Source organism: Haemorhous mexicanus, chromosome 2 (assembly GCF_027477595.1).
Source record: "Haemorhous mexicanus isolate bHaeMex1 chromosome 2, bHaeMex1.pri, whole genome shotgun sequence".
Lineage (NCBI taxonomy): Eukaryota > Metazoa > Chordata > Aves > Passeriformes > Fringillidae > Haemorhous > Haemorhous mexicanus.
In genome coordinates this window covers 53,240,978-53,267,714 of record NC_082342.1, presented here as the reverse complement: position 1 = coordinate 53,267,714, position 26,737 = coordinate 53,240,978, and the positions used below count along the sequence as shown (strand labels likewise).

The following is a 26,737-nucleotide window of genomic DNA, read 5'->3' as shown; positions in this document are numbered from 1 at the left end:
ATGAGAATTTTTCCAGTCCCAAAATAGTCTTTCTGGTTTAGCACCTCATTTTAGTCTGACAGCCTGTCATATTTTACTGCCTCCATACTGCTTCCAAGAATGTGAAGAGCTGTTTGAATGTCATGTAGGTGAAGTTAGTTTGTTCTGCTTTAAAACAAATGCACAAGAATAATGCAGTATAAGTCCCGTTCAAAGTCAGGAAAAGGGTACTCTGCAACCTTGGGCTTCATGCTGAAGATGTATCTTTTTTGTTTGAGCAAACAGATGAGAAAAATGTCGTAGGGTGAGGTTTTTTTATCTAACTTTTTTTTCAGGGCACACGTTCTCTGCATTGCAGAGTAGCTCCTGGAGCTACCTAAACATAGGTACAGTTCTGCACGCCTGAGGCTGAGGGATGAGACCGGGAAGGGCTGTGGGGTTGCTGCTGCCTTGGATGAGTTTGAAGAAAGCCAGAGACAGTGGGGCAGGCTTCAGTTTATCAAGTTCGGGGTGCCTCTACTGATGACAGCAGTGAAGACAGTGGTTGCCCACTGTAGGAAGGCTCACCTCAGCTGCAGATGCTGCCCCATCCCAGCCTGAGCCTGGCTGCTTCTCCTGCCTACACCTCCATGGCTGTCTTCTCTGCTTTCCTTCGCCTGCACTCAGACACACTCTAAGCAATACTGCCAAATACTCTTTTTTATTGTTCTTTTAAGCATCATGATTATTTATCTGTCGTTATATTCCTGAAACATAAATCTTGTTAGATGTATCTGGCCCATGAAGTTTATAGATGTTTATTTAGGTTTCACTGCAAATCTACGTGCAGCACCAGGTATTTGCTGTCTTGGATTTTTAAATAGCTCACATTGCTGTAGTACCCAGCCACTTCCCTGTCTTTACCATGTATATCTTAACACCATCCCTGCAAATCAGGATTCCTTTACTTCGGCCTTTCAAAACATTTATTTTCCTAAACAGTCACTGTGAGCATCAGCCCTACACAATTCAGTGCACAGGCGGTCCATGGAAGCCAGGAGGTATCAGTGGGGCTCCTAACACGGAGCAGGCTTTTATTCCTTTCTAATTAAGATGTTTGCAGTCTTTACAATTAAATGAAAGAGGGTGTTATGAGAGGACTGATAACCAGCCTTACATGAACTTGGCTCGGAGAGACTTTGTTGCCTGTTGCTCACCTGGAGCAGCCCGATCTCATTAATTCAATTATCAAGTTAAAGCACACAATTTTAACATGTGCCACTTGCTTTTTTTCCCAGAGTGACGATTCAGATGAAGAAGATCTCTGTGCTATCAGTAATAAATGGACTTTCCAAAGAACCAGCAAACGATGGTCTCGGGTGGACGACATTGACGCTCTGCTTCACCGATCTGACAGACATGGCTCTTCTGGGGACATTAAAATGAAAAACACGACAAGCAGTGAGAGCGTCCTTACCGATCTGAGCGAACCTGAGCTCTCCTCAATTCACAGCGAGAGCAGTGGGGGCAGTGACAACAGGAGCCAATCTGGCACCACCAGCGCTGCCAGGGAGGCCTGTGACTGCTCTGCCCATCATGATGTGGAAAGCACCCTGCTGCAGGACTCCGCTGCAATAAACACCGCCCCGTCCCCCAAGGACGCCCTGAAGAATGAAAATCCAACACGAGCCAGAGCGAAAACCTTTCTAAAACGCATGGAGACGCTAAAAGCAAAAGCTGTGCATGGAAAACTAAAAGGCTCGGGAAGAACAGGTCCTTTAGAAATCAGCGGACCAGTTCTCCAGTTTGAGCCAAAATCCTTGAAAGACATGCACTGTGTACAGATAGTCAATGGAGATCTCCAGAATTTGGGGCAAGATTCAGTCAAAAGAGGGCTTCCCTCTTCTGCCAAATCCAGCAGTGACAGCAGTCAGTCCGAAAACAGCAGCAGTGGGGTGAGCACGCCGTGTTTGAAGGAACGCAAGTGCCATGAAGCAAACAAGAGAGGTGGGATGTACCTGGAAGACCTGGATGTTCTGGCAGGAACGGCCCTACGGCAAGTGGTGGACCAAAACCGCAGAAATGAATTTCATTCCCAAGAGAACTTGGTTGTGCACATTCCCAAGGATCACAAACCAGGGACCTTCCCAAAGGCACTTTCTATTGAAAGCCTCTCACCTACAGACAACAGTAACAGTGTAAACTGGAGGACGGGCAGCATCTCTTTGGGAAAGCAGAATTGCTCTACTCCAAAGGAATCCGGCCTGATGGCTTGCTGTCCTAAAGAGAGCAGAATTAGTATTTATGACAATGTGCCAGGTTCCCATTTGTATGCTAGTACTGGGGACCTCCTGGACATAGAGAAAGATGTCCTTTTTCCTCAGTTAGATGACATTTTGCAACATGTCAATGGACTGCAGGAGGTGGTAGATGGCTGGTCAAAGAAGGTGTTGCCAGGTCTGCCGGTTGGTGATGCGTCAGTCAGGGAATCCCCATCATTGCCTTTCCAGTCGCCTACACAGATCACTCTCGATTTTGAAGGAAACTCTGTGTCTGATGGCCGGACCACCCCGAGCGACATGGACAGAGATGGAACATCCCTGAATGAATCTGAAGCCACTGGTGTTAGGGACAGGAGGGACTCTGGGGTGGGAGCATCACTCACAAGGCCAAGCAGGTAAGTAGCAAATTTCTGTATACAAATCCACCGGCTGTGAAATACAATATAATGAAGAAGAGGTTCTCAGCTTGGGAGTCAGAAGGCCCAGGGTACCTTTACAGTAGTGTTCATCCTGTATGGAGATGGGGACTTCCCAGGGAAAGGTTAGACTTTGAGGGAAGAGACATCCTGCTGTGGAGATTCTTACATGGAATCAATGCAGAATTGGTTTAATAGAGCAAACTAAGGCATTTTTTTATCCCTTGATCCATTGATTACATAGCAGAACCCTGTATATGTTGTAGGATGCATTTTTAATTTGGCTTCTAAGTTATGCACCCAGGTCTTTATGAATCTGTAGCTTTATGCACTTTTTTAATGCACTGATCTTCTTTAGAAATGTGCCCCTTTGTGCTCAAAGAGAACTTCCCTACGCTGCCCCAGCCCCTTACATGGGTGGGATGAAATGATGGTGAATGACGGACTTCTTAATAAAGTGAAAAGTGGAATTTTGTTGGTAGTCTAAAGACCTGTTTTAAGTCAGTGATGAGCTCCTGTTGAGCCAAGTACCAATGGTCCTGGGAAAAAGCTTTTGTGTGTCTAAACTGTTGCATGTAGGGTGGCTTTGTAAGTGCCAAAGCAGGGAGAACATACCTAGTATTTTCTGATACTGCTGTTTCTGATAATACTGGTATTTTCTGATCTGCTGTCAGTCTTGTGACACCCTCACAAAGGACTCTGCCATGTCATGGTTTGCTGCTGTCTGTGCTTGCTCACACCCACCACAAAAGTGAAAGTGGACTGGAGGAAACTATTGAGTAAATGAGCAGTGACAAAGTTTTTAGGATTTGAGTCAGAACTTGTATTTAGTGAAATAAGAAAATAAAATTAGGGTTTTTTTCTGATGAAACCAGTATAAAGAGAAAATGCATTGGAGAATAAAGATGTGAATGGTTCAATAGCTTGGCGGTTATAGCTCTAGCTAAGGAGACACAGGGTTTAATCCTTTTTCAAAAAAGTCCTTCAGCATCTAATAACAGAGCTGTTTGGAGAACCTCGTCTCCAAATACCTCAGTGGTCAGGTCAGTCCCCTGGGAGATGAGGGACTAGGCATCAAGCACCAGTTCTGAGTCAGGCAAAGAACATTTGTCTCTGAATCTCCCACATCCTCTTAGAAGTGTGTGGGCTAAAGACCACAGTGGGCAGCACTGCTTCTCCAAGTGTATAGACAGGACCCAAACCCACTTGTGAATCTAATGTTAGAATGACAAAACTTAGGCATTTCTGATATTAAAGAGATTGACTGAATTGCTGAAATTATCTCCGAGGTAAATTTTCTTTCAGTTGGCACACCACAAGCCATCACATATGTGTGTGTTTATGTATGTTTTATACATTGCCCAGCCCTATCTCACAGTACACCATCTCTTCTGCCCAACCAAAGCAGTTCTCTGATTTTTCTATCGTTTCTTTTGCTGAAGGCAATTACGATGGCAGAGTTTCCAAATCTCTCATCGCCTGAGCCGCTCCATTGCATCGCTTCACATCAGCAACCAGTCAGCAGCCCAGCTGAATCTACTGCAAAAATTCTCTCTGCTTCGACTCACTGCCATCATGGAAAAGTACTCCATGTCAAACAAACATGGCTGGACCTGGTGAGTACCACTGGTAACTGGAAGGAGACTTTTTAGAAGAAAATAGTTTCTCCTAATTCTGTTACTCTGTTGGTAAGTAAATGTAATTAGAAGGAACCATTGACTTCAAGTGTGGGATTTGAAACTGTCCCTTTTAATCCATTGCTGCCTTGTGGCTCATTGGCAGAGTGAGAAATAGATCGTGGAAATCTGGCTTCATTCCTGTGCTGTAACAGAGAGAGAACCCTGGCCTTTTGAACAATGCTACAGTTCCAGAAAAATAAACAGGAATAGGAGAGAGTGACTATAAAGTAGGAAAAGTTTACAGTAAGTCCTACCCAGTATTCATTTGGTGATTTGAATAGAAACAGCTGCTGCTTCATGTGTTTGATATTGCTTTGTTTGTGCCTTAAAAGAAGGGTTAGAATAGTTATGGGACTTTTCTCTAGAAATCAAAGATGCAGGCTTAATCCTAGGCCTGGACATGTGTTAGAGGGGGCTGGCAGCCCTGGCAGCTGTGACAGCTACCTGGTCACTCAGGGAGTGGAGGGAAGTGCACATGGATGTGAATGCTCGCTATGTGTCTCCTTCTCGGGCAACTGGCTACAGAAACCTGCATGTTTCATGGTACAAAACCCTGATGGGCCCCACAGATTGAGGTACACCATGAAATGAAAATGGGCATGAATAAGAGTTTAAAAGTATATGAGAAAGAGTCAAAACGATGACAGAATCTTTCCCTAATTCACCAAGGCACCCAGTCCAGATACGGTATGAGTTGATATTTATATTGTGATTTTTGTGCTGAAAGCACCTCCCCAAAATCCCACTAAATTCATCTGTGAGCTATGTTAAGACAAGTTTTCCCTTAGAAATGGAGAAATAGATAAAATTGATACATGTGAGATTCACTTCACTGACATCAGTCATTAGGAAAAGTTAAAAGAGTAATCTGTTATAAATCTAATCTGAGAAAGTCAGGTTGGCTGTTTGTGGTCAGAGGAAAAAGACAGGCAACCCCAAAGCAGCCCATTATATCCAAGGCTGAGGGTGTGGGTCACCTTCCAGAGGTGTCTCTCTCTAGAGTGGGTATAGAGGTAGCCCAGACAGCTGACTCTTTCTAAATCTCTGTAAGATAACTAAAATTCAGTAAAATTAATCCCCATTTCACTGCTCTCCTTTGCAGCACTCCCTGTGGCTAGCTGGCATCTGCACTGAAATGAATCTTACCTTAGCCAACTTCAAATAAGCAGACTAGAATACAGCAAATTCTAGGTCCTGCTGTTTGTACAAGGTTTTCACCCTGAGAGATATTTCTTCAGTTTTTGTAATCAGTCTCTAAGGATTTTTAAGAGAAGCACTGTAAATAGCTGTAGAGTTACACAGTGTACTTCTTCAGTAGGTAATTTAAAATGAGTTTTTAGTTCTTCCCACACAGATGACACAACTCTTAGTCACATTCAGGTCATATTCATCTTTTTTATTTTAATTCCGTGGCAGTCATGACTCCCAGAAAGGGAATCCAGTTGGTTCTTGTTTTCATCACAATTTTTTGAAGAAAGCAAACTCACCAGCTTTCACTTAAGTTACTCAACTAGAATAAATTATATAACAAGAGGGAGGAATCTGACACATAGGGATTTCCCACCATAATTTCTTATTGTAAAGTTTTAGTCAATAGAAATACTAAATCAAGTAACAGGTAGAAGATCGAAGGTCATCAGTATGTTAAAACCTCCTTTTCCCTCAGATACCCTCTCCACTCAGGTTTGCTCTGCCATTCTTGTGAGTCCCTAAAAGATGCTTAAACCTTGTTGGCTTCAGCTGGATGACGCCTGCATAGTAAGAGGTTCTTGTTGGAACTGCTTGTTATGCTGTACCTTAGAGGCCATCCACTTATAGACATTAAGAAGTTAATAAATTATGCAAATTGTAAAGCATTTGTGTATTGTGCATTAAACATTATTTCACCATCTTTATTAGAAAGGCCCCAGTTACCAGTTTCTGTCAGTAGCGTTACTCAGAAGGCGTGTAAATACCCTGATTTTTTTCATGCAGCCTGTTCATGTTAATTTTCAGGTCTGTGCCAAAGTTCATGAAGAGGATGAAAGTCCCTGACTACAAGGACAAGAATGTCTTTGGTGTGCCCCTGATAGTTCATGTCCAGAGAACAGGGCAGCCTCTTCCCCAGAGCATACAACAAGCCCTGCGCTACCTACGGAGCAACTGTCTAGACCAGGTAGGAGCTTTACTCCACGGACTTGTTGGTTTTTTCTGGAAAGCCACTTTTAGCAAGCAACAGTCAGCATTTTTGTACTAAGTGCCAGGATTATTTGAAGATTATTATCTCTCATGTTGGGTCTCAATCTCCACTGGTGATTTGATAGTTGGTGCCAAAACTAAAAGTTTTCCATTTTGAGGTTTGTATCCAGCTAATCTGTTGAAATTTTGTAGCTGTAACAGTCCTGCTGATTTGTATACCACAGTCTACTTCAAAGAACATTTTGAGACCTTCACGTATATTGAATGAAACCTGGGAAGGGATCAGGACTCCTCACTTCTACACATATCTGTACTGCTTATGCTTGACTGTCGCCATTGAGGGTTAACTGCATTCACCATTTCACAAGATATGGTACAAAAGGTTTTATTTACTTAGCAAAGACAGAAAAGTCCAAGAATAGAGAGCAAACTCAGCAAAATATTCCAAGTATTCTGTTGACAGAGTCAGATATATCCAGATAGTTAGGTCAGCAGGGGTTCAATGCCAAAGCCATTATGGTACGTTGCCTTTTATAGTGCTTTTAGCTACAACAAGCCAGCTGGGACACCCTCATGCTCAAAGTATTTCAGATTTTTTATTTATTCCCTTTATCTACAGAGGGACATACTAATCATATTTTTACTGTTCTTCCCCTAAGGATGTGGATGTATATTTTTATGAAGATAGGACTGGGAGAAACCCCCTGGCTGTTTATGTTCGGTCCTCTACTGTTACTGACCTCATGTGATATGACCTCTTTCATAACTGCCTTTAGATAGTTGTAAGTTCAAAAGGAGCAACCAGCACTTTGCTCTGCAGATTTTCCTGCTTTCTGAGCACATGAAAAGGGTGGAAGCAGTCTGTTTTGAATCTTCACATTTTCTAATCACCATTCTGTTTGCTGTTCACGATTTTGGTTGGGTGACAGTCATCTTCCCCAAAACTGAAATCTGAAAATTGAAGGCATTCCAGTGAATCACAACCATTTCCCTTTGCAGCCAGTGGGAAAGACAGGAGTCCTTCCTGTCACTTCTCTCTAGAAAGGATCCTGTAGTGGTCAGACCTTTACTCCACAGTGTTAAAGTGAGCTGAGATGAGTTCTGCCAGCCATATGTCGTGCAGGAGCTGAGGGGTGGGATAAACAGCTTGTCAGAAATCTATTAAGAGAGGATGAAAGGGAAAGATGCATGGAGACAAGTAGAAGTGATATATTCAGGAGCTAACATGCCTGGTTGCCACAGTGCTCATCTGGGTTTGTGTACTAAGCTGTGTAAAAGCTGTGGAAAGCCAGTGTAGGAAGAAAAGTGATACAGCAAGCCTGGAATTAGTGATGAGATTGGAGGAGGAGGCGCCCAAATAAGAGGAACAGGAGATGTATGGATAGGGATGGGCTTGTCAGCTAAGAAGCAGAGCCAGAGGAAGAAAGAGAAGAGAGAGGATTAAGTGGGGAAAATGTAAAAGGGAGTACAAAGGAGAAAGAAAAAGCTCTTGAGAGGCTTGAGGCAATTAAAAGGTGTTGGAAGCCTCAGACAGCTGTCTGCTCCATTTGTGTTTATGGGCTGGGAAGCATCAGAGCTTTGTGAATGTCAGTTCAGCTGTGGTTTCTTTTTAGAGTAAAATTGGGAAAATACTGATTAAAAAAAAAGAAGGAGGAGAACTACAAATAGGTGTCCTTTAAAATATCTTTTCACCAAAAACCTTTTGAGGCAAAAACATTGCAGGCAGTTGAGCTCCTCTGCTTTACAGTTACTCCCTTTGTTCCCATTTAATTCAAAATCTGCTAATGCCTGGACAGAGACCTGGGTAACCTCAGCATACTGCTTATGTGTCTCTCCTGTGCACTGCAGAAGGTGGGCTAGAGTTCAGAACAGGTGTCAGAGCTTCTACTGCACACACTTGGTAAAGTTGCTGTTGCTCTAAACCATTGCAAGGTCTGGCTCCTGCCACTGAAATCCTTAAACTGGCATGAAGAGCCCCACAGTTACTTGTAGGATATGTAATTCAGTTTCACTTTGTGAAAGAGAAACTGCTTTGCCTTTTCCAACTGCATCTTTATTTCTGTCATGCATCATATGGCTGCTTGTAGGGAAGATGATCCACACAGCATGAGGATAGTAAAGAGATTGGGGCAGAATAACCTCTGGATTTTTAGTCCCTTTTTATTTACAAAACAAGTCTGTAATAATGCAAATCAAAGCCTAAAACATATTTTTCTCTTGAGTGAAGAACTCTTTTGATTAATTATTAATTTTTTCCATTAATAAAAAAAAAGGAAATAGGAGTTTGGATAAATGTCTTTAGACAGAGATCAAGAGCAGTAGAATGATGTGCAGCTGGAGATTGCACGGGTGACATTTGGCACCTGACCTCTCAAATCAGACTTAGCTATAAGTTTGTAATGGTTGTTTATACCAGCAAGGACACTTTCCATCAAAAGGAGAGAACTGAGCCTGTGGTCTGACATTTACCTACCACAAGCCAAAACCTCATTTTTTGGACAGAATTAGCAATCTGTCTTCTTCATCTTCAGCAGACATTTCTAAGAGGAAAAGGCATTTAAAAAGAAGAAGAGAAAGGGAAAGGGAAAACCAGATGAAAAGAGCTGGATGTTCTTTCTTGTATGCTCTTGTCAGGAAGAAGAGCAGAGCTTCACTTGGGATCATAAATACAGAACACAGGGCACACTCCAGTTCTCTACTTGCTGTACACAAATTTAGCTCTCAAGTGACACTAAATTCATCAATAAGAAGACATAGAAGAGCTGCCTCACAGCCAGTCTGGTGCAGCAGTTCCTCTCCATATAAGTAATTAAATAAATAGAGCCCCTCACAGAGCTGTGATCTATGTAATTAGTGTCATGAATGCGCGAGTTAACCAAAGTCCTAAATACCCTCCAAGTGAGCATGGGAGGTGTTCTGGAGAGAGGAGGGTCCTCTGTGAACTCTGTGCTGCTTCTTACTTTGAAGTAAGGGGAAGAAGGCCAAAGGCATTATTCCCTTGCCTTTACTGTTTGTTGATGGACTGTGCCATGCAGGAGGCTGCACGAGTCATCAGCAACCAGAGAGGAAAAAGGGTCTATAATTCCCAACTGGAAATGTGCCTTTCCCATAGGTCTCTCTCAATGTTTCACCTTTTTCCCTGCAAATCTGAAGGGAAAACAGTGTTAACACTTCCCAAATGAAACACTGTAAACTCACTTGGGAATAAATAATGTGGTTGAGGCCCAGGAATTCACCCCAGGGGGAATTCCACGGGTGGAGAAGGACAAGGAAGGGCAGCCCTGCCTTGAAGGCATCATTTGAAGAATTACCACTTCCTTTCAAAATAGAAACCAAACAGGATAAAAATGTATCTTAGTGACACTGCACAAGTAATCCCTCCGTGGCCCCCACTCTAAAACTGGACTTTTCAGTGGGATTTGGGAGAACTCTTGGAAGCAGACAGCATGAAAGGGAAAAAACACATTTAATCGTGATTTTTGTACTTATTTTCTTGTACTAATCTTTTGCCACAGCATTTACTACTTAGCTAAGCATAATATTTTCCTGTTAGTCTTCAAAATATGTACCCAAATAAACATAAGGGGCCAGATTCTCAGCTGGAGTAAATCAACAGTCAGACACCCAAGCCAAGCAAGCCAGGCTGATTTATAGCAGCACAGCATCTTGCTTAAACTTCTCAGGCAGCAGAGAAACCACAAGGCACTCTGAACCATCTCTCTAGGATGGGGCAGAGAGCAGCAGCATTATTAACCCCTGCAATCCTTCTGTGGGAGCCTGTGCTTGCCTGCAAGACTTGTAGGACCATCAGTTGCATTGGCACATTTTCCTCCTTCTTGCCTAGAGTGAAATAAGCAGCCCAAGCTTTGGTCATGATCCAAGTCCCACATATAAATGTATATACTATATATATATTCTCCAAGTGCCACTTTCCCCTTTACCCAAGTCAATATGATGTGTTTTTAGGTGGGTCTGTTTCGGAAATCTGGAGTGAAGTCCCGAATCCAGGCCCTGCGCCAGATGAACGAGAGCTCCCCAGAAAACGTCAGCTATGAAGACCAGTCAGCATATGATGTGGCTGACATGGTCAAGCAATTCTTCAGGGACTTGCCAGAGCCTCTCCTCACAAGTAAACTAGGAGAGACTTTTCTGCACATCTATCAATGTAAGTTGATATTTCTAAATATTTCTCTTATTATAAACAATTAGAAATTGTTATATAGTAATATACTGTAAATAATTTTGGCGTGTTAACACTGGATAGGTTTCTTTCTGCTAGCCTTTGAGATATAAAAAACCCCTCTGCCCTCAAAATCTTTCACTAACAGGTCTTTAGAACCACCTAAACATTTCAGTGTCAAATTTACTGGAAAGACAATCTTCATACCAGCCTCACAATCAGAAAGAAGACAGAACAACAGGCTGCTGGACACAAAGAGCATGAAGACTCATATTTTTGTCAGATTTCTTTAAACTTTGGGCCCATTTCATACATTTATATCTCAATATAAATGATTCTTCTGAGCGTGGAGAAGTGGTACTTGACCATGAGAGTACATGCCTCTGTAGTCCCCTTCCTTGCTGTGACTTCTGATTATTTGTTTTTTTCATTATAGTCAATAAAATGTACGTGCAAAACCAAGCTGCCTTCATGCAGATCATAAGCTCTATGTAAAGAACTCATAGAGAAAGAAAGAAACCAGGGGATTTCTTCTTTATTTCCAGCATAAGCAATCTTCAGAAAAATCTGAGATGCATCAGAATAATGAAAGTCCCTGTGAATCAGGAAATGACTGTGTATCTCTTCTCCAGACTGAGGGAGAAATAAACAGTGAGGAAAACACTGAACAGCCAGAGGAATTAGAGTTTTTTTCCCTGACAGTGTCCATTATGAGGGACAGCCAGCCAGCACTCTGGCAGATGCAGCCAGCCTAAGCCAAATAATTGGAAGCACTAAAGAGAAGTGTGTCTAGTCTTTTCACTTGCAGACATTTCAGCTGCCAAAACAATAGAAAGCCATTTTAAAACACTGTGTAATCCCAGTGCTTAAGAATCTCAGATACTTCCGTTGCTTCCCTTTACTGTAAAAATCTGTCTGTGGCGTGCAGTCACTAATGAATTTACCACCACAGTGTCTGTAGCTGGTAGAAAATGCTGGGATTCTGCATGTGAGAGACAGCACTGCAAATAAATTCAGTGGATTTGGCTGTACGTGGTGTCTTGGGACACAAGTTAACTGCAAGAGTTGGTGCCCAGCCCTGGACCATCATTTCCCCTTCTTCTTTCCTGCTCACAAGTTGTCTGCCTGCACACACATTAATAAGCTTGTTCAGAAAAGCAACAGGAATTCTGGCTGCTAATAAAATGGCAGTCACAGTCATTTCCATGGGGAGGTGGCCAAGGAGATTATCCACTGCAAGGACATGTTCTGCATGTCCTTGGAAACAAATCACCTCTAAACTATTGCTTGATGAAAATTGGGGATGTCTCTCTGCACAGAAGAGACTGCAAGTCAATTACCCCCTTGCTACAGGAAGAGAGAGATGGCAGATCCCAGTGGCATCAGCTCCCCTTTTCCAAGACATGAGGCTGAATGGGGAAACATTGATACCAGCCAACAAAAAATGTAAAAAAGGCATGTGCTGACTCTGTAATGTCTGCATGGTGCTGCAGTGGGAAATCTGAAAAACTTCTCTTTCCATTGGTCAGAAGAGGAAAAGATGAGCTAAGATTGCTAAAATGCACTAGGAGTTAAAGGATTTCAGAAATAGTTGAGGATGAGTCTCTTAAACCAAGGTAGGAACAAGAAAAAATGGGCTCTGTAGACACCAGAAAATAGTGTTTGGATTAAGAATGAGTAGCATGGGGTTTTTTCCATGTGACCAACATGGAAATATATTTTTCTGTTTCAGAGAGTACTGACAAAATTCCTTTCACAGAAAGAAAAATGTTGAAAATTTCTGGGATACCAGTTGTATTTCGTAACATCTGCAATTGAACTAATCTGTAGCTGAGACTTTTTCTTGCCCTTTGTTCTGTTTAACAAATTGTTAATGTGAAGTTAGGAAGGATTTTTCCTCTCCTAGTGTATTGGCAGGAGAGTTCTGATTTTCTGGGACTCGCTGAAGATATTTTTCATATATCCAAGACCTTTTTCATATATCCAGAATGGCTTGAATTGCTGTAACACATAGGATTTGGGATGAGATTATTAGTGTAGTAGTCTATATGGCATACCATTGATGAAACTTTCTCCATTTTCCTAAAACTCCCAGTTGCTTAATGTTTACCTGTGACTTGAAGCACTGGCTGACCTGCTTCATGTACCAGACCCATCAGAGCAACAGTAAAGGAGAGGGAGGGATTACCAGGAGGTGTTGTGGGAAGAAAAGACACATTGCAAAGGCTGGTCTGACTTCTCAGAAAAACCTGGCCTTGCTGCTTTCAGAAACTTTAGAAGTATTGAGCTGTGTTCATTTTGTCTTTCATGTCTGAAAGCTTTTAAAATAAAGTGCTCGTACAAGGCTAGCAGTCAAATCTTAAAAGCTGGCTGTTCTCTCTACTGTAAATCTGCTTTTGTTCTTCTTCCACTCGATTATACAGAGTATGTAATACCCAGAGGACTCGAGGTCCAAACTGAGAGAACTTACGGTAGTTTTAGAAATAAATCTGTCTGAGGTGCTCTTTAAGCATTTCCACTACTTCTTTCACTAAACTCTTCTACGGTTTGGGACACAAATCTAAGTGTTCCCAAAGCTTCCCTAAGACTTAAACTTCTGTCTTGCCAGGGGACAAAGAAAACCTGAAAAATACCATTTTAAGCTATGAGTACTGAGTACTATTCTCCCTTCATACACTTCAAATGAAGACCAGTGTCTTTCTTGGGAGCAAAACAGAGAAATGCCAAACACTGGCAAGGGAAACTGTGCTTTGTGGAGGGACAGAAGGAGGAGCAGATCAGGTCCTGCTGATCTTTCCCCCTTGGTCTCTTGTCATCTGCCTCTTCCCAGAGCCATCGCTAAGATCAGGAAAGACCTCTGTGAGTCAAGCATTACCTAACACTGCCAGGTCCACCCCTGAAACACATCCCTAAGCACCACCTCTGCACGGGGTTTGAGCACTTGAGGGGACTGTGAATGTCTGTGGTAACTTTATCTTTCCGGCTCCTTACCTGATCTGACAACTGACCCCCTGGACGTCACTTGCTCCCTCCCAGATGTCCCCAAGGAGCAGCGGCTGCAGGCGGTGCAGGCGGCCATCATGCTCATGGCCGACGAGAACAGGGAGGTTCTGCAGACCCTGCTCTGCTTCCTCAGCGACGTCACCTCCGTGGAGGAAAATCAGATGACTCCCATGAACATCGCTGTTTGTCTGGCCCCTTCCCTCTTCCATCTCAACATTGTGAAGAAAGAAAGCTCTCCGAGGTATGTTTCTTCTCAGCATTATAAATAGTCACATCCTGAATATGCAGTGATACTTTCAGTGGTATGCAGGAAAAATTTTCCAAGCCATCTGCTTTCCAGCACACATTAAACAGGGCATGGCTTCAGTAAGAGGGGAAAACCCCTGCTGCAGAGCCAGAAGCACACTTGTTTTCACAAGCCCAGCAGGCATTTCAGGTTGTCTGTTGTGAACATGTGGTGCCTGCTTTCCATCTGGAATTTTCAATGGGGCACTAGTGAGTTTTGGATGAGTAATGTTGACTTCTGTAAAGGAAAAGGGATTGATTTTGCCCTGGTTGAAGTCAAAGATTACCCATGTTTTAAAGGATTTTGATGTGTAGATTTTCAATGAGTGGTTTTTTTCACTTTCAATTTACTGTCTACATTCTGCCATTCAGGAAACAGGGTTTATTTCAGGCCACATTAAAATTGTAACATGGTGAGTGTAGACTAAACAGGGCATAGCCCAGCTAAACATTAGTGGTCCCTCTTGACTTTTTCCCTCCCATCTGGTTCAGAATACACTGAGATTCTTGGTCAAGTACATGTATAACCCATGTCTGAACAAGGGCTTTAAGAAGTAACAATGTAAACCATTTTACATCATGTCTGTTAAAAATCCATTTCAAAATGTACAACACATCATGCAGGATATGCATAACTTTTCCTGCTTTTACCTTTGGCTGAGCAATATTTTAGGTAAATATTTTCCCTTTAAAACAGGCCCAGCAGTTTGAGCAGTCTTGTTGATAAATAGAAACTAAAGATAGGGGGTTTTTCTCTGTGATGTTGGGAGTATCCTGCTGGTTTTTGCTTTCATATTAAAAAGATTCAGCTCTTTACCTGAGATACTGAATTCAATTACAGAGTAATACAGAAAAAATATGCAACAGGGAAGCCAGATCAGAAGGACCTCAGTGAAAACCTGGCAGCTACTCAGGGACTTGCTCACATGATAATGGAATGCAACAAACTTTTTGAGGTGAGTGAGAGACTCAAACAGCATTATTCATGGCCACATAATGCAGCACCCTTTGAAGTATTTATGTTTATGCTTATATTTTCTGTCTTGTGTTAGCTCAGAGATTGGTGCCTCACTTATTTGTAAACTTGCTTCATCCAAAGTTTATTTATCTCATTTCTTTATGGCGGTTCCCTTTTAGTATTCAAAAGATGCAGGGTAATTATTCTGTGACAGTTTTAAACCCAAACCACTGGATTAGGAAATTTTAGACTAATTCAAATCAAAATCTGCTAGTGTAAAATTTTATTACAATGCTTTTAAGGCCTCAATTAAAACTTATTCATCTTAAAAATAATTGCCTATACACTTTATTTCTCTGTGTCGTGCAATAAAGTAAAAATCACATAGAGACCTGCAGTCATTCCTGCAGCCACTTACACTGCAGCTGGAGGAGAGCAAATGCTCATATCTTCTTTCCCCAGAAACACAAGGCAATATTTCTGAGGGCTAAAGGAGTGACAGTGGGGTATTGACATCCAGTTGATCAGCCTAACACAGTTCTGCATGAGTAGTGCTGTTCTGAGCCATGGGCTGTTTCACTAGACTACTTTGATGTTTCACCTTGCATAAAGGCAGAAACTGGTGTGCATTTTACAGATCCTGGGTTCATGCAGTTGGATGCTGAATGGTCCATCAGCCTAGAAACGCATTGTCTTAAGGAAAAGTTCTCAGCAGGAGATTTTCTCTGTGATTTTCTCTGAGATTTTCCCTCCCTCCTGTGGCACAGGTCCCACATGAGATGATCACCCAGTCCCGAAATTCCTATGTTGATGCAGAAGTGCATTCTCCTACCCTGGACGAGCTTGGGAAACAAGTGGATGAGGAAGGAGGGAACTATCAGATGTACCTAGAAACTCTCATGCAGAATCTCCAGAAAGAAGCAAAAGAGAAATTCAAAGGATGGGTCACATGTTCCAGTGTAGAGAACGCGGAACTCGCCTACAAAAAGGTAATTTGGGGAGACGTGAAAGAAAAGTAAAGAAAGCCAAATATAGCTCAGCTATGGGGCAACCTGGCATGTTGAATGGCAAAACTCACACCCTTCTTTCTGGCAAGACACTTACTATTATTATTATTATTATTATTATTATTATTATTATTATTATTATTATTAAGATTACTAAAAGCAGTTAAAATGTAATAGTGATTCAAGTATGAGATGCCAGAAAAAGGCACAGAAAGCAAGGTGGGGTCTCCAAAATAGATCGAGTAAGTGACACAGCAAACAACACAATCAGACAGTGAGCTGAGATGTTAAACAACAGAGAATGTTACTTGGGCAAGCTCTTTGACTGGGGGACGTGAAAAGTTTCTGACCAGTTCTTGATGTTTGCTAGCAGTTTGGAGAACACAGCTAGAACACAGGTAATTACAAAACTTCTTCAGGCTCTCCTATGCTTTTTTAAGCAGGCCAGTTTTATCCCTGATCCTTCTGTTCTTTTTTCATGTGGATTTTTGATCCTGCAGTTTTTATTGAAATTTCTGAATTTATTTTAGGCTCCATCACTTCTTCAGAGAAAGCCAGACCACTGCAGTGAGACAGAGGGTGCTGCAGGGTCCCTGCAGAGAGTGGAGCTCAGGGCTGCTGGAAACTGAGCAGCAAAGCAGAGGTCTCCAAACCAGTAGCAGCTAGCAAGAGGAAGGGATGAATTAGGGATGGGTGACACTAACTAGACAGGAGAAGAGCAGTGGGAGGAATGTGAGATCTGGATGGTGAGGGGGCAGGAAGCAGCATTACCCCAGCTTGGGAAAGTGCAACCCCTCTGTCTGGGCAAAGAAATTGCAGTTACTGTGGTTTGTAGCCAGCTTCTGTGACTGACCTCTCCAGGGAGGGACTGTGAGAGGCTGGGGAGAGAGTAACACGGCTCAGGTGGGAGCAGGATGTGGGAGATGGGAGAGAGGGAATAGAAGCCTTTATGGCTGGTGGTCAAGGACCTGTGAGACTACAGAGGGGATTGGGAGTCTGGGGCTCCAGGGCAGGGGAAATGGGGAACTGAAAGCTTTGGGGAGAAAGAATTACAGCAACATTAAATAATTTAAGGTGGGAGGTGAGGAAGGTGGGTTTCTGGGGAAACAATCCTGGGTCTATGGGAGGTACTAGAGGTTTCCAAAGTAGTCACATTGGTATATGAGAACGGTAGGGTAGAGAAGGATTAGAAAAGCAGGGCTTGCAAGATCCAGTGATTACAGTTAACATGGTTACTGCCTGAAATAGGACCCCTAAAACCTTGCAGAAAAGCTGGATGTGTGCAATCTAGGATATTCACCTTGTGCATAGCCCAGCACTTTCTGCTCCCCTTACTGTAAGCTGTGGAGGTGTTTCAAGAAACAGGATGTGTGAGCAAGGAGGAGTTAGCAAATAGTGTGTGCTCTTTGAAAGGTGTTTTCCCAACACCTCCCTTGCAGCTATTTTGAGGAGCAAACATCTGTGCACCTGACACATAAGTGAATCAATGTATGTTCTGCTCCCCCAGAATTAACCAGGACAGTTAATGGACCCTCAGTCCCCGGTAGTGTATAAGATTGCCTAAGGCAGTTGCTTTATTTCCGCCCAGGGTTTCAGTCTCTCATCTCTTTTTACTTCTGCAGACACATATTCATCATTACACTTAGGATGTTTGGACTTGGAAAAGTGTCTGTCACCCAGAAGTAATGCAGAACCTCACTGACACTATGGGAACTAGTCCAGAGATTGAGAGCAGAGTAATGAATCACTTCAGATTTCCATCCAGGACTAGTAGAGCAGCAGCAATAGCAACAATAGTAATGATTAGCAAGGAAATGTGAATCCTCTTAAGTACATTGAGATTTTGTCCTCAGTTATCATCTGCTGAACATAGGCATGTAAATTATCGGGGTTTGTCTTCTTGGTCCCTCCAGGTTGGGGATGGGAACCCACTAAGGCTTTGGAAAGCCTCAGTTGAAGTTGAAGCCCCCCCATCAGTTGTCCTGAACCGAGTGCTGAGAGAACGTCACCTCTGGGACGAGGACTTCTTGCAGTGGAAGGTGGTGGAGAGCCTGGACAAGCAGACAGAAGTTTACCAGTATGTTTTGAACACCATGGCTCCTCACCCCGTCCGAGACTTTGTTGTTCTCAGGTAAGCTGAGGGCAGTTCTCTGGTACCTTTGCCTCCTGCAGTGCATAAAGAAGATCTGGACTTATCTCAGCCTTCACATCTGTGTAATTGCTCTCCAGGAACTCTACTTCTGGGCAGCAATGTTGATCTCTCAAACTGAATTAGTCATACACCTACAGCATGCTGACCTTTTCTCTGATGTAATTTGAGCAGCACATACTCCTGAGGCCATAAATATAATTTCTTCCTCAGAACAGATGTCTGATAATAGCTGCTCTTCTCTCTTAGCTTTGTTTGTTGTCAAAACAGTGCAAATAGAACCCAATTGTTTTTTACGCTGCTTTTGCTGTTCTCTGGGGAATGTTTGATGTGTAAGAGCCAAATGTTGAGAAGAGAAGATAGTGGTGCTTTTAAGCTAAGGCTGTTATACAGTGTCTGTATAAGTTATTATCTTAAATTTTCAGTTGGAGTCTTCGTAAATGAAGAAATGCTGATCCATAAAAATCCTAGTGTGGAAATGAACAGAAAGAGGCAGTAGATTTGTATTCTCTCTTCCAGGAGATGACTTCTCTCAAATAAATGTATAGCTGTGTATCAATATTCTACATTCAATCCCAGTTCTGCCATTGCCTATCTGCCTGTACAGAACAGTCAAAAAAAAAAACCCTCTTCTGTCTTTGAAATCTGGTCCTTTGTTTGCTAGGAGCTATTGTGGAGCTGCTGACATATTTCACTTACAGGGTCAGTCCTACAGTTATTTATTGTAGGATGATTTTGTGCATTCCTGCTTTTGGTCCCTGCTTTCTTTGATTGAAATGATGTGCCAGAGAAATTCAAAGCAGTTTTGACAAAGGAAGGAGTACAGGGAGTCAGAATTGTATTAAAGGGAATGAAGATTGAAGGAAAAAGATGAGCCAAATAAAATATAATTACGAAAGTACGTCCCTTTTATGAACTTTAGTAGTCTCTTAAAGGATGACAACATGCAGATATTGTTGGTGTAAAGGAAGAATTATTGGATCTCTTAGGGGAAAATTTAAAAAATGCTTTCTGTAACCAGTTCTCCCATTACTCTATTTCCTTTGCCTTACCACAGAATACTGGGCTAAATTAACTACTTTATAATCAAATATCTATTATATCTTTTATATAATTATATATCTATCATTATTTTATAAATAATCTTCTTCTATAATGTCATTATCTTGAGCCAGTGATAAATTTGGCCCTCTGCATGGCACCGAGAAGATGGTCTGCCAGCGGCGGGGAGGTTTTGATGACCGTAATTTGGTCCTCTCATTTGCCACTTAGTTCACTATTAGGTTTCGTGGTGGTTTATGTTCTTTAAAGACCTGCTGTGCACTCACATCAGTTAAAGGAAAATCCTGCTATCGAGTTCTCATTCTTTTCACTGACCCAGGCAGAATGACCCCCGAGGACTGAAATACATATCATAAAAATGAATCCTGGTGGGTTCTTAAGGGCTGAAAACAGCCATCAGGCAGATCTGTCAGATTCTGTTGTTTATCTCTTTTGATTGATATCATTAAGTCTAGAGCAAGGTTACCCAGCAATACTGCAGTCAACTTGATACCTTATGATTGGTGGGAAGTGAACAGTGAAATTATAATACACCTCTGGGGACATGAATAAATATATTTTAACAGATGGCAATTTTCTCCTTCTCAGTCAAACTTTGGGCTGTGAAAGGATCAACTTAGTTGTTCCCTTTTTTTTCAATGTGACAGTCATAACAAGGGGATTAGGCTCCCTGGAGAAGACTCCGATGGTAAGAGGAGAGGAGAAATGTTTCATATGCCTGGGATATGACACAGCTCTCAGCTGCCCTGCCATGTGGATTCTTTTATTAAAGAATCCACAAGTGTTTCATGTTCATTAAGTAAGACAGAATTTTGGTGAGTTAGGTGCCATGCCTGATTTTACTACTTTAAGGTATTTAAAGAACTACTGAAACTGGCCTAAATCCATATGCCTGGGAACAGGAAACCAAAGTCTTCTGAAATCTCTGGGATAGAGAATTTTCCACTTCCCAAATAGCCCAGGGAGTGCTAGGTAGTTACCAAAATGATGTGGGCACATCTAAACACTTTGCAGGCACTTGCATGAGGTGGATCAGCATTTCTCATACTGGATCTCAGCTGTGATTTCCTTCTCCCATATGTTTCATCTGCCAAAACAGCTCATCAGTTTTGTTAATGCCCAGGCACATGTAAAACCTTCTGGTCAGTATCTTCCTGCAGTGTCTTGAATGACAGCTCAGTTTCATTTAAGAAAAATGCAGAATGTTAAAATTATCTGCTGAAGTCCAAACTTCAACAGTCCTTGAAAGCAGCTTACCTGCTAAAATATGATACTTCCCAAGGCAGCATAACCCCTGTCTCAGACAATCCACAGCAAGATGATGCATGGTGCACAGCACAGTCGGAATTTCTCATTTCTTCCCACAGCACAGGAAAGAGCACAGACCTATCCTCTGCGATTCAGTGCAGATGTGAAAGATGTGAGACACAAGGGTATGTAGAGAATGCTTGCAGAACAACAAAAAAATGTTAAGTACTAAAGTCTAGGAATCTTGAACTTGGTGGCAAACTTGTCCAGCATGTAAAAGAGGATAGAAACCTGGGAGAGGAAAGAAATGGAAGGACTATTTGTTTTTAATTCAGACACCTTTGAAACATATTCTGGGTATTAGTGAGGATTTCTGCTGTACTAAACTGCATTTCTTGTTCTGTAAGCCTGCAAGGGTGCAGCACACAGTTTCAGCTTTTGCCGAATGGCTTATCCTCGGTCTTTCTCCTTTCCAAAACTTTTGTGTGACTGGAAAAGGCTCTATCATGCCCTAGAATACTGATGGTTACAAAACATTCCTGTGGAGAAGCAAAATTTCTCCATCTGGAGTCACACAGATGGGTGGCCATTCCACATGGCCATGAAACTCTCCCAAGGACTCCTAGGACAGTCCACTGGCATTGCAGGCAACAAGGATGGGCAGACAAGAAGACTGTAACTTCAATTCTGGCTCTTACCCGTGTGCCCGAAAGTTTCATTGCTAACGTGATTCCGTCTCGCATCCATTCCTGCAGGACGTGGAGGACGGATTTGCCCAAGGGGATGTGCATGCTGGTTGCCATCTCTGTGGAGCACGAAGAGGCTCCTCTGATGGGAGCTGTGCGAGCCATCGTCATGGACTCCCAGTACTTGATAGAGCCCTGCGGCTCAGGGAAAGCCAGGCTGACCCACATCTGCAGGATTGACCTGAAGTAAGTATGCCAGCTGCACAAAGCTGTGTCCACTCAGCAGGACAGAACCCTCAAGCTCAGATGCTGGGAGCAGAGGGCACGGTTAGGGTAGCTTTGCTGCTTCAGAGTTTTCCTGCAGTCTTCTCTCCACTCAGTGCCTACCACTGTTAGAATGGGATCTTAGAAACAGAATCTGCTCATTTGATTACTGCAAGGGAGAACTTCAGAGTACACTTAAAAAGACAAGCATTTGAATGGCCACCACCAGCGTGGGCGGTGTGGAGCAGGAAGCATGGCAAGCACGTTTCTGTGGGGCATGTTTCTTGAGTATTTGAGTTTCTCAATAATTCTCTTTTCATTTCTTCAGAGGACATTCCCCAGAGTGGTACAACAAAGGCTTTGGACATCTGTGTGCAGCAGAAGTTGCCAGGATCAGAAACTCATTTCAACCTCTTATTGCTGAGGGACCAGAAACAAAAATCTGAGGAAGTGTTCCTGGGAGCATGTGAGCATAAATCAGGGTCTGGCAAGGAACAGGAATACTGAAAGCAAAGGTCTGATTTAAGCTGCAGAAATCTGACCAGACCTGGGTCTATACAAAGATGAAAAAGGAATTTTATAGGAAAGTTCTTTTATTCTGGAGACTTCACCTTCCCCCCTCCCCCACATCCACTCTGTATTAATTTTGATTATTGAACTAAACATTTCTTCAGAGAGCTTTTATTACTTTAAAAACAGATTATTGCCATTACTTATATGTTACATAACTTTGGTATTTAAAGGCTTCTAAGAAGCATATTTTAATTGTAAATAAATAATGTACAGTATGTATATATTTATCTATATTCTATCTATATATATGTATATGTATAAATTAATTATTTTGTATATAACTCAGTGCAAATCACTTGTATCAGTTGGACCTACCTTAAGTGGACCTGTCACTTGTTTCTTAGTGTGTCACTGCTACATAAGCTGTGTTTGCTGTTATCACAGAGCTACCAGGCCTAATTCGTGTGATAACAAACGTCTGTTCCCAAATATGTTTTGTGTTTGTGTGTGCTATGAGAAGGTACCTAGAAATAGAAGTAGGAAGAATTACAGGGACTAAGGAAAAAGGAGGTTACAGTGCATTTAAAAATAATGAAGAGGGAATCAGTCTCACCAAATAAAATACATGGAGATGCATCTGAGACAGACATTGTAGAGGCCATTTTTGTTCAGCTGCAGAATTGGGACCTTTAGCAGAAGGTGTTGAAAACTTACCTGTTGCCTTAAATGACTGGTGTCTGTCAGTAGAGACCTCACTGTGTGCAGTGTTCCAGGTAACTGCTCATCCTCGGACAGCACAAGGTAATGCTGTGTGTCCTGAGATGGCTGAAATCAGACTGGTAACTTATTAAGCTGTAAATGAATTTTTTTTTTGTAAGCATTTTGTCTAGGTTCTGAGTGTTTCTGTGTTCTTTCCTTCTCCCATAGAGATGGCTAATCCAAAGCAGGTTTTCCACATCCAGTGGACACAAAGACATGCAGATGAACACCATGCCTTTTAATATTCTTACTAAACAAATAACTATGCTTTTTTAAGATTTCAAACACATCTTGGAGATTTAAAGGACTAAATAAATACTATTCTTGGAAAGATTGCTTTTATAGTAACAGCAAGAATTTTCATCTTATATTGCACTGTTCTGCACGATCCCACCTCTGTAGGCATTGGTGGGAGCAGGATTAGGACTATGAGGAGTAGGAGCCATTTAAGCCTATTATATAATTTCATTTTCAGGGACCTATTATTTTGCTAATGGAAGAATGCTTTAAAAGTAATAATAATAATTTGTCGACATTGCCTTTGAGGCAGGGTTCCATTTTGTTTTTAACTAACCTACGACCAAAATGTTATTACATCTATGACTCAGTAAGAATGTACAAGCCTGTTAATACTCTTCATTAATCACATTTGTTCACTTAGACTTTATTTATTGCTGCATAAACCAGCAGAGTCACTCACAGCCAGTGTTTCAGCTCAGTCCTTCCAGGAAAATCCAGAAAGATTAGTATGAGATTGATTAAGCAGGATGCATTTCCTAGGTGAAGCCACAGCTTTGTGCCCCGATTCAGTGAATGAGGAAGTCCCTTCAAAGCCAGAGATCTGAACATTCCCCAGGTGTGGGAGCTGTGCAGTGGACTGTGTTTGGTGACAGCTGCTAGAGCATGACCCCACGTGCCATCCTGCACACACATGGGGGCTGTGCTGGCAGGGGACAGCGCTGTGAGCTGAGGCAGCACACCTGTGGGAGCTCAGGGTGGATGGGGTGACCCAAGGTGACCCACAGTGCTCCAGCATGTCCTTGTGAAGGAGCAGGACTCCAAAAAAGTCACTGTCATCCTCACCCATAGCTGTGTCACTCATGTGTTATTGTGCAAGTCCTAGGATCAGGGATGTTGGCTGCCTGGGAGCTCCTGCCTCGAGTTTATGGCCAACAAGAGTTGCAATGTGCAACTATCACGAGCTTTAAGTCCTGCAGACAGGGGAGCACTCACGGGGCTGTTACGTGGCCGTAGTGGGGTCTGGCAGTCACCCACTGGCTGCAGGGCACCCCCACTGCCCAGGCTCAGCCTTCCCAGGAGCAAAGAGTGCCTCCCCAGCTGGGAATGCCATTCCAGAAAGCAGCACCTCCTCCCAAAGGCCTGTGGCCATGGCAGCAGATTTCATGCCGGCTGTTTTCCAAAACATGAGCAATTAGAGTACTTCTGCTACATTAGTTTACATAAATAAATATAGCGGTGCCTCAGCATTAACAGGCACAGAATTTCTAGCCCTGGGAATGGCAGTGTCTGGCAATAAATAATGTCCTAAGGAAAAAAAGGGAAAACCTGGACAGTGGTTTTATCCTGTCTCACAAGTCGTTGCTCAGCTGGAAGAGGCCCTGTGCCATCTGCCACCCTTAGCAAGGGTTGTTTTCTTGCCCTTGCAGAAGCTGTGTCATGAGCTTCTGGCATCTCCAAGCCATGTATTGTTGAAATAAGATTTCTTCAAAATGCACATTATGCCATGTCTACCATTCAGCTACCACAGTATTTTGTATTGTTACATTGATACATTATGATAATTGCATTTTTAAATGTTATGCTCATATCAATACCTCATATTTTTACCTCATCAGTTGGTATCAGTCATTAGTTGTAAATAAATAATTTCAGAGTTGAATAAATTTGCATACACTAAAGAATAGTGTTTCTTTGTGCTCTTTTTTCATCCACTGGCTCAAGAAATGCTGAATTTAAGCCTTTGATTTCTTTATTGCAACCTGCTATACACTAAACTGTTCTGGTGTGGGACTTTGGTAATGACTGCAGGCTCAAAATGAAATTGTTGTCCATTATACTTAGGCTGTAGTATCCTTATGTATACACGAGCTTCATAGCAAAGATTATGCTTTCCAAATTCAGCCATGTTTCTGCATCCGTGTTCTTGTCAATAATTAAGGTCTAGGTTCACAGGAGTGACTGGAGCTGGGTGAGTGCTGGGTTCACGTTGTCAGACATCAGCCATCTCAAATCCATCAATCCACTGCAAAAGAGTAACAGGTGGAGTGGCATGATAGTGACTTCTATGGTTTGTCATACACATTTTACAGATGGATTAAATGTTCCTTTGGATGGGTGTAGTTATTGTTATAATTGTTATTATTGCTATTATTAACAACAACAAGAAGGAGATAAAAAAGAGAGGAATAAAATCCAAGAAACTCGAATGATACAGTTGCTCACCACCCACTGACCAATGCCCAGCCCATCCCTGAACAGCAATTGTCCCCCCACAGCCAACTCCCTCAGTTTATACGCTGGTCATGATGTTCTATGGTATGGAATATCCCTTTGGCCAGTTCTGCTCAGCTGTTCTGGCCATGCTCCCTCCCAGCTTCTTGTGCAGCTCCTCACTGACAGAGCACAGGAAACTGAAAAGTCCTTGACTTAGGGTGAGAACTACTTCACAATAACCAAAACATCACTGTGTTACCAACATTATTCCCATACTGAATCCAAAGCACAGCGCTGCAAAAAGAAAACTGACTCTATTGCAGCTGTAAGCAGGTCATGTCCCTGTATCACTCCAACACTCTCTTGACTTATGAAAAGAAGCAGAGTCTCAGAAAATGGTGCTGAGCAGAGTCAACTGTGAGAGACCATCTAGGAGGGGATAAGCCTTTATGTCCCATCATTCAGAGAAAGCTCTGTATCAAAATTTGGATTGAAAGAAAGCGGTTTTTTTCCAAGTGTCTCCATGGCAGAGATGGTCAGCTGTGTAAGTCCATCCTTTCTGGGAAAAAAACGCTCTATGTCATGCTACTCTCTACTCTCATTCCCATTTCTCCCTCCCACCCACTGCAGCAATGTCAGGGCAATGAGGTTGTCTTAACCTTAGCAGCACTGACATTTCAGCTCCTGGTATGCACAGACTTTGTAGTGCTGAAGTCTTAGGTGTCCGTCCTCTCTACAACACCTGCAGGAGGCACCAGCAGGGCAATTCCTCTGCTTGATGCATTTACTCTGCAGAGTCAGTGTCACCCTCAGAGGATTTTGGCAGGCCTTAGAGGTGCTGATCTCTGAAGTGGCTGGTAGCTGTTAGATGAGAGCACAGGCTGAGCACCCTGAGGTGACTGTGAAGTGAAAATATTGGAATAAATATCCAGAAGACTGCTGGAGCCTGCCAATCTGATAGAACAGGATGAAAACACATCCTGCTGCTCCAGCTCAGTCATGATGTGAAAATGCTGGGGAGTGAACACAGACCTTGCCAGACAGAAAGCAGCATGACCCACTCACAGTCCCATGGGAATTCAGCATGATCATGTCATGGTCTCCTTGCCAGATGTGTGTCAGCCACAGCTGCACCTGGGCTTCATCTGGATGGGTGCTAGATCAGGCAGACTATTGTTACATTGCAGTTACACATCAGGGTGGACAGGACCAGGGATACAAAGCTTAGAGCCACAGATTCCCAACAAGGTAAGTGTTTGGATTTTCCTAAAATGTAGATTTTATGTTTTGACCTCAATATCCTGGGCCACTCAGCAATACAATGTAGAAAGCTAAGTTCCCCAGAGCAGTAATGGATGCAGAGCAGAACCCACTGTGCAACTGCAGGCTGCCCTGCTCCATTGTGCAAGACTCTGCTCAGCAAACACAAGGACGTGTGGAACTCAAGGGCAAACACAGGCCAGAGCAGTGGGTCTGGGTTAATGAGTAAATGAGAGAAAATGTCAACACTGCAGAAATCTATTTGCCTGTCCTACATGGGCTGATGTTGGGGAGGTCTCACACACTTGAGATACCCTCCCTAACCCCACAGCAGGTCCCAGACACCAAAGCCTCTATGCCTCTGACAGAGGTCAGCATCTCTTGCACAAAAAGTAA

The 26,737-nt window shown here is 42.7% G+C and overlaps 1 protein-coding gene across 5 annotated transcripts in view; it reads left to right on the top strand.

Annotated features, from left to right (window-relative positions):
* Window positions 1-24,549, top strand: part of STARD13 (StAR related lipid transfer domain containing 13) — a 288,208-nt gene extending 263,659 nt beyond the window's left edge. For all 5 annotated transcript variants that reach the window (XM_059838852.1, XM_059838854.1, XM_059838853.1 and 2 more), the window contains 10 exons: window positions 1,257-2,635; window positions 4,099-4,272; window positions 6,331-6,490; window positions 10,480-10,678; window positions 13,730-13,937; window positions 14,823-14,937; window positions 15,707-15,928; window positions 17,860-18,077; window positions 21,161-21,337; window positions 21,684-24,549. In XM_059838852.1, the coding sequence (XP_059694835.1) occupies window positions 1,257-2,635; window positions 4,099-4,272; window positions 6,331-6,490; window positions 10,480-10,678; window positions 13,730-13,937; window positions 14,823-14,937; window positions 15,707-15,928; window positions 17,860-18,077; window positions 21,161-21,337; window positions 21,684-21,801 (2,970 nt within the window). In that variant the 3' untranslated portion in view covers window positions 21,802-24,549. The remainder of the gene's footprint in view (window positions 1-1,256; window positions 2,636-4,098; window positions 4,273-6,330; window positions 6,491-10,479; window positions 10,679-13,729; window positions 13,938-14,822; window positions 14,938-15,706; window positions 15,929-17,859; window positions 18,078-21,160; window positions 21,338-21,683) is intronic.
* Window positions 24,550-26,737: the final 2,188 nt, after the last annotated feature.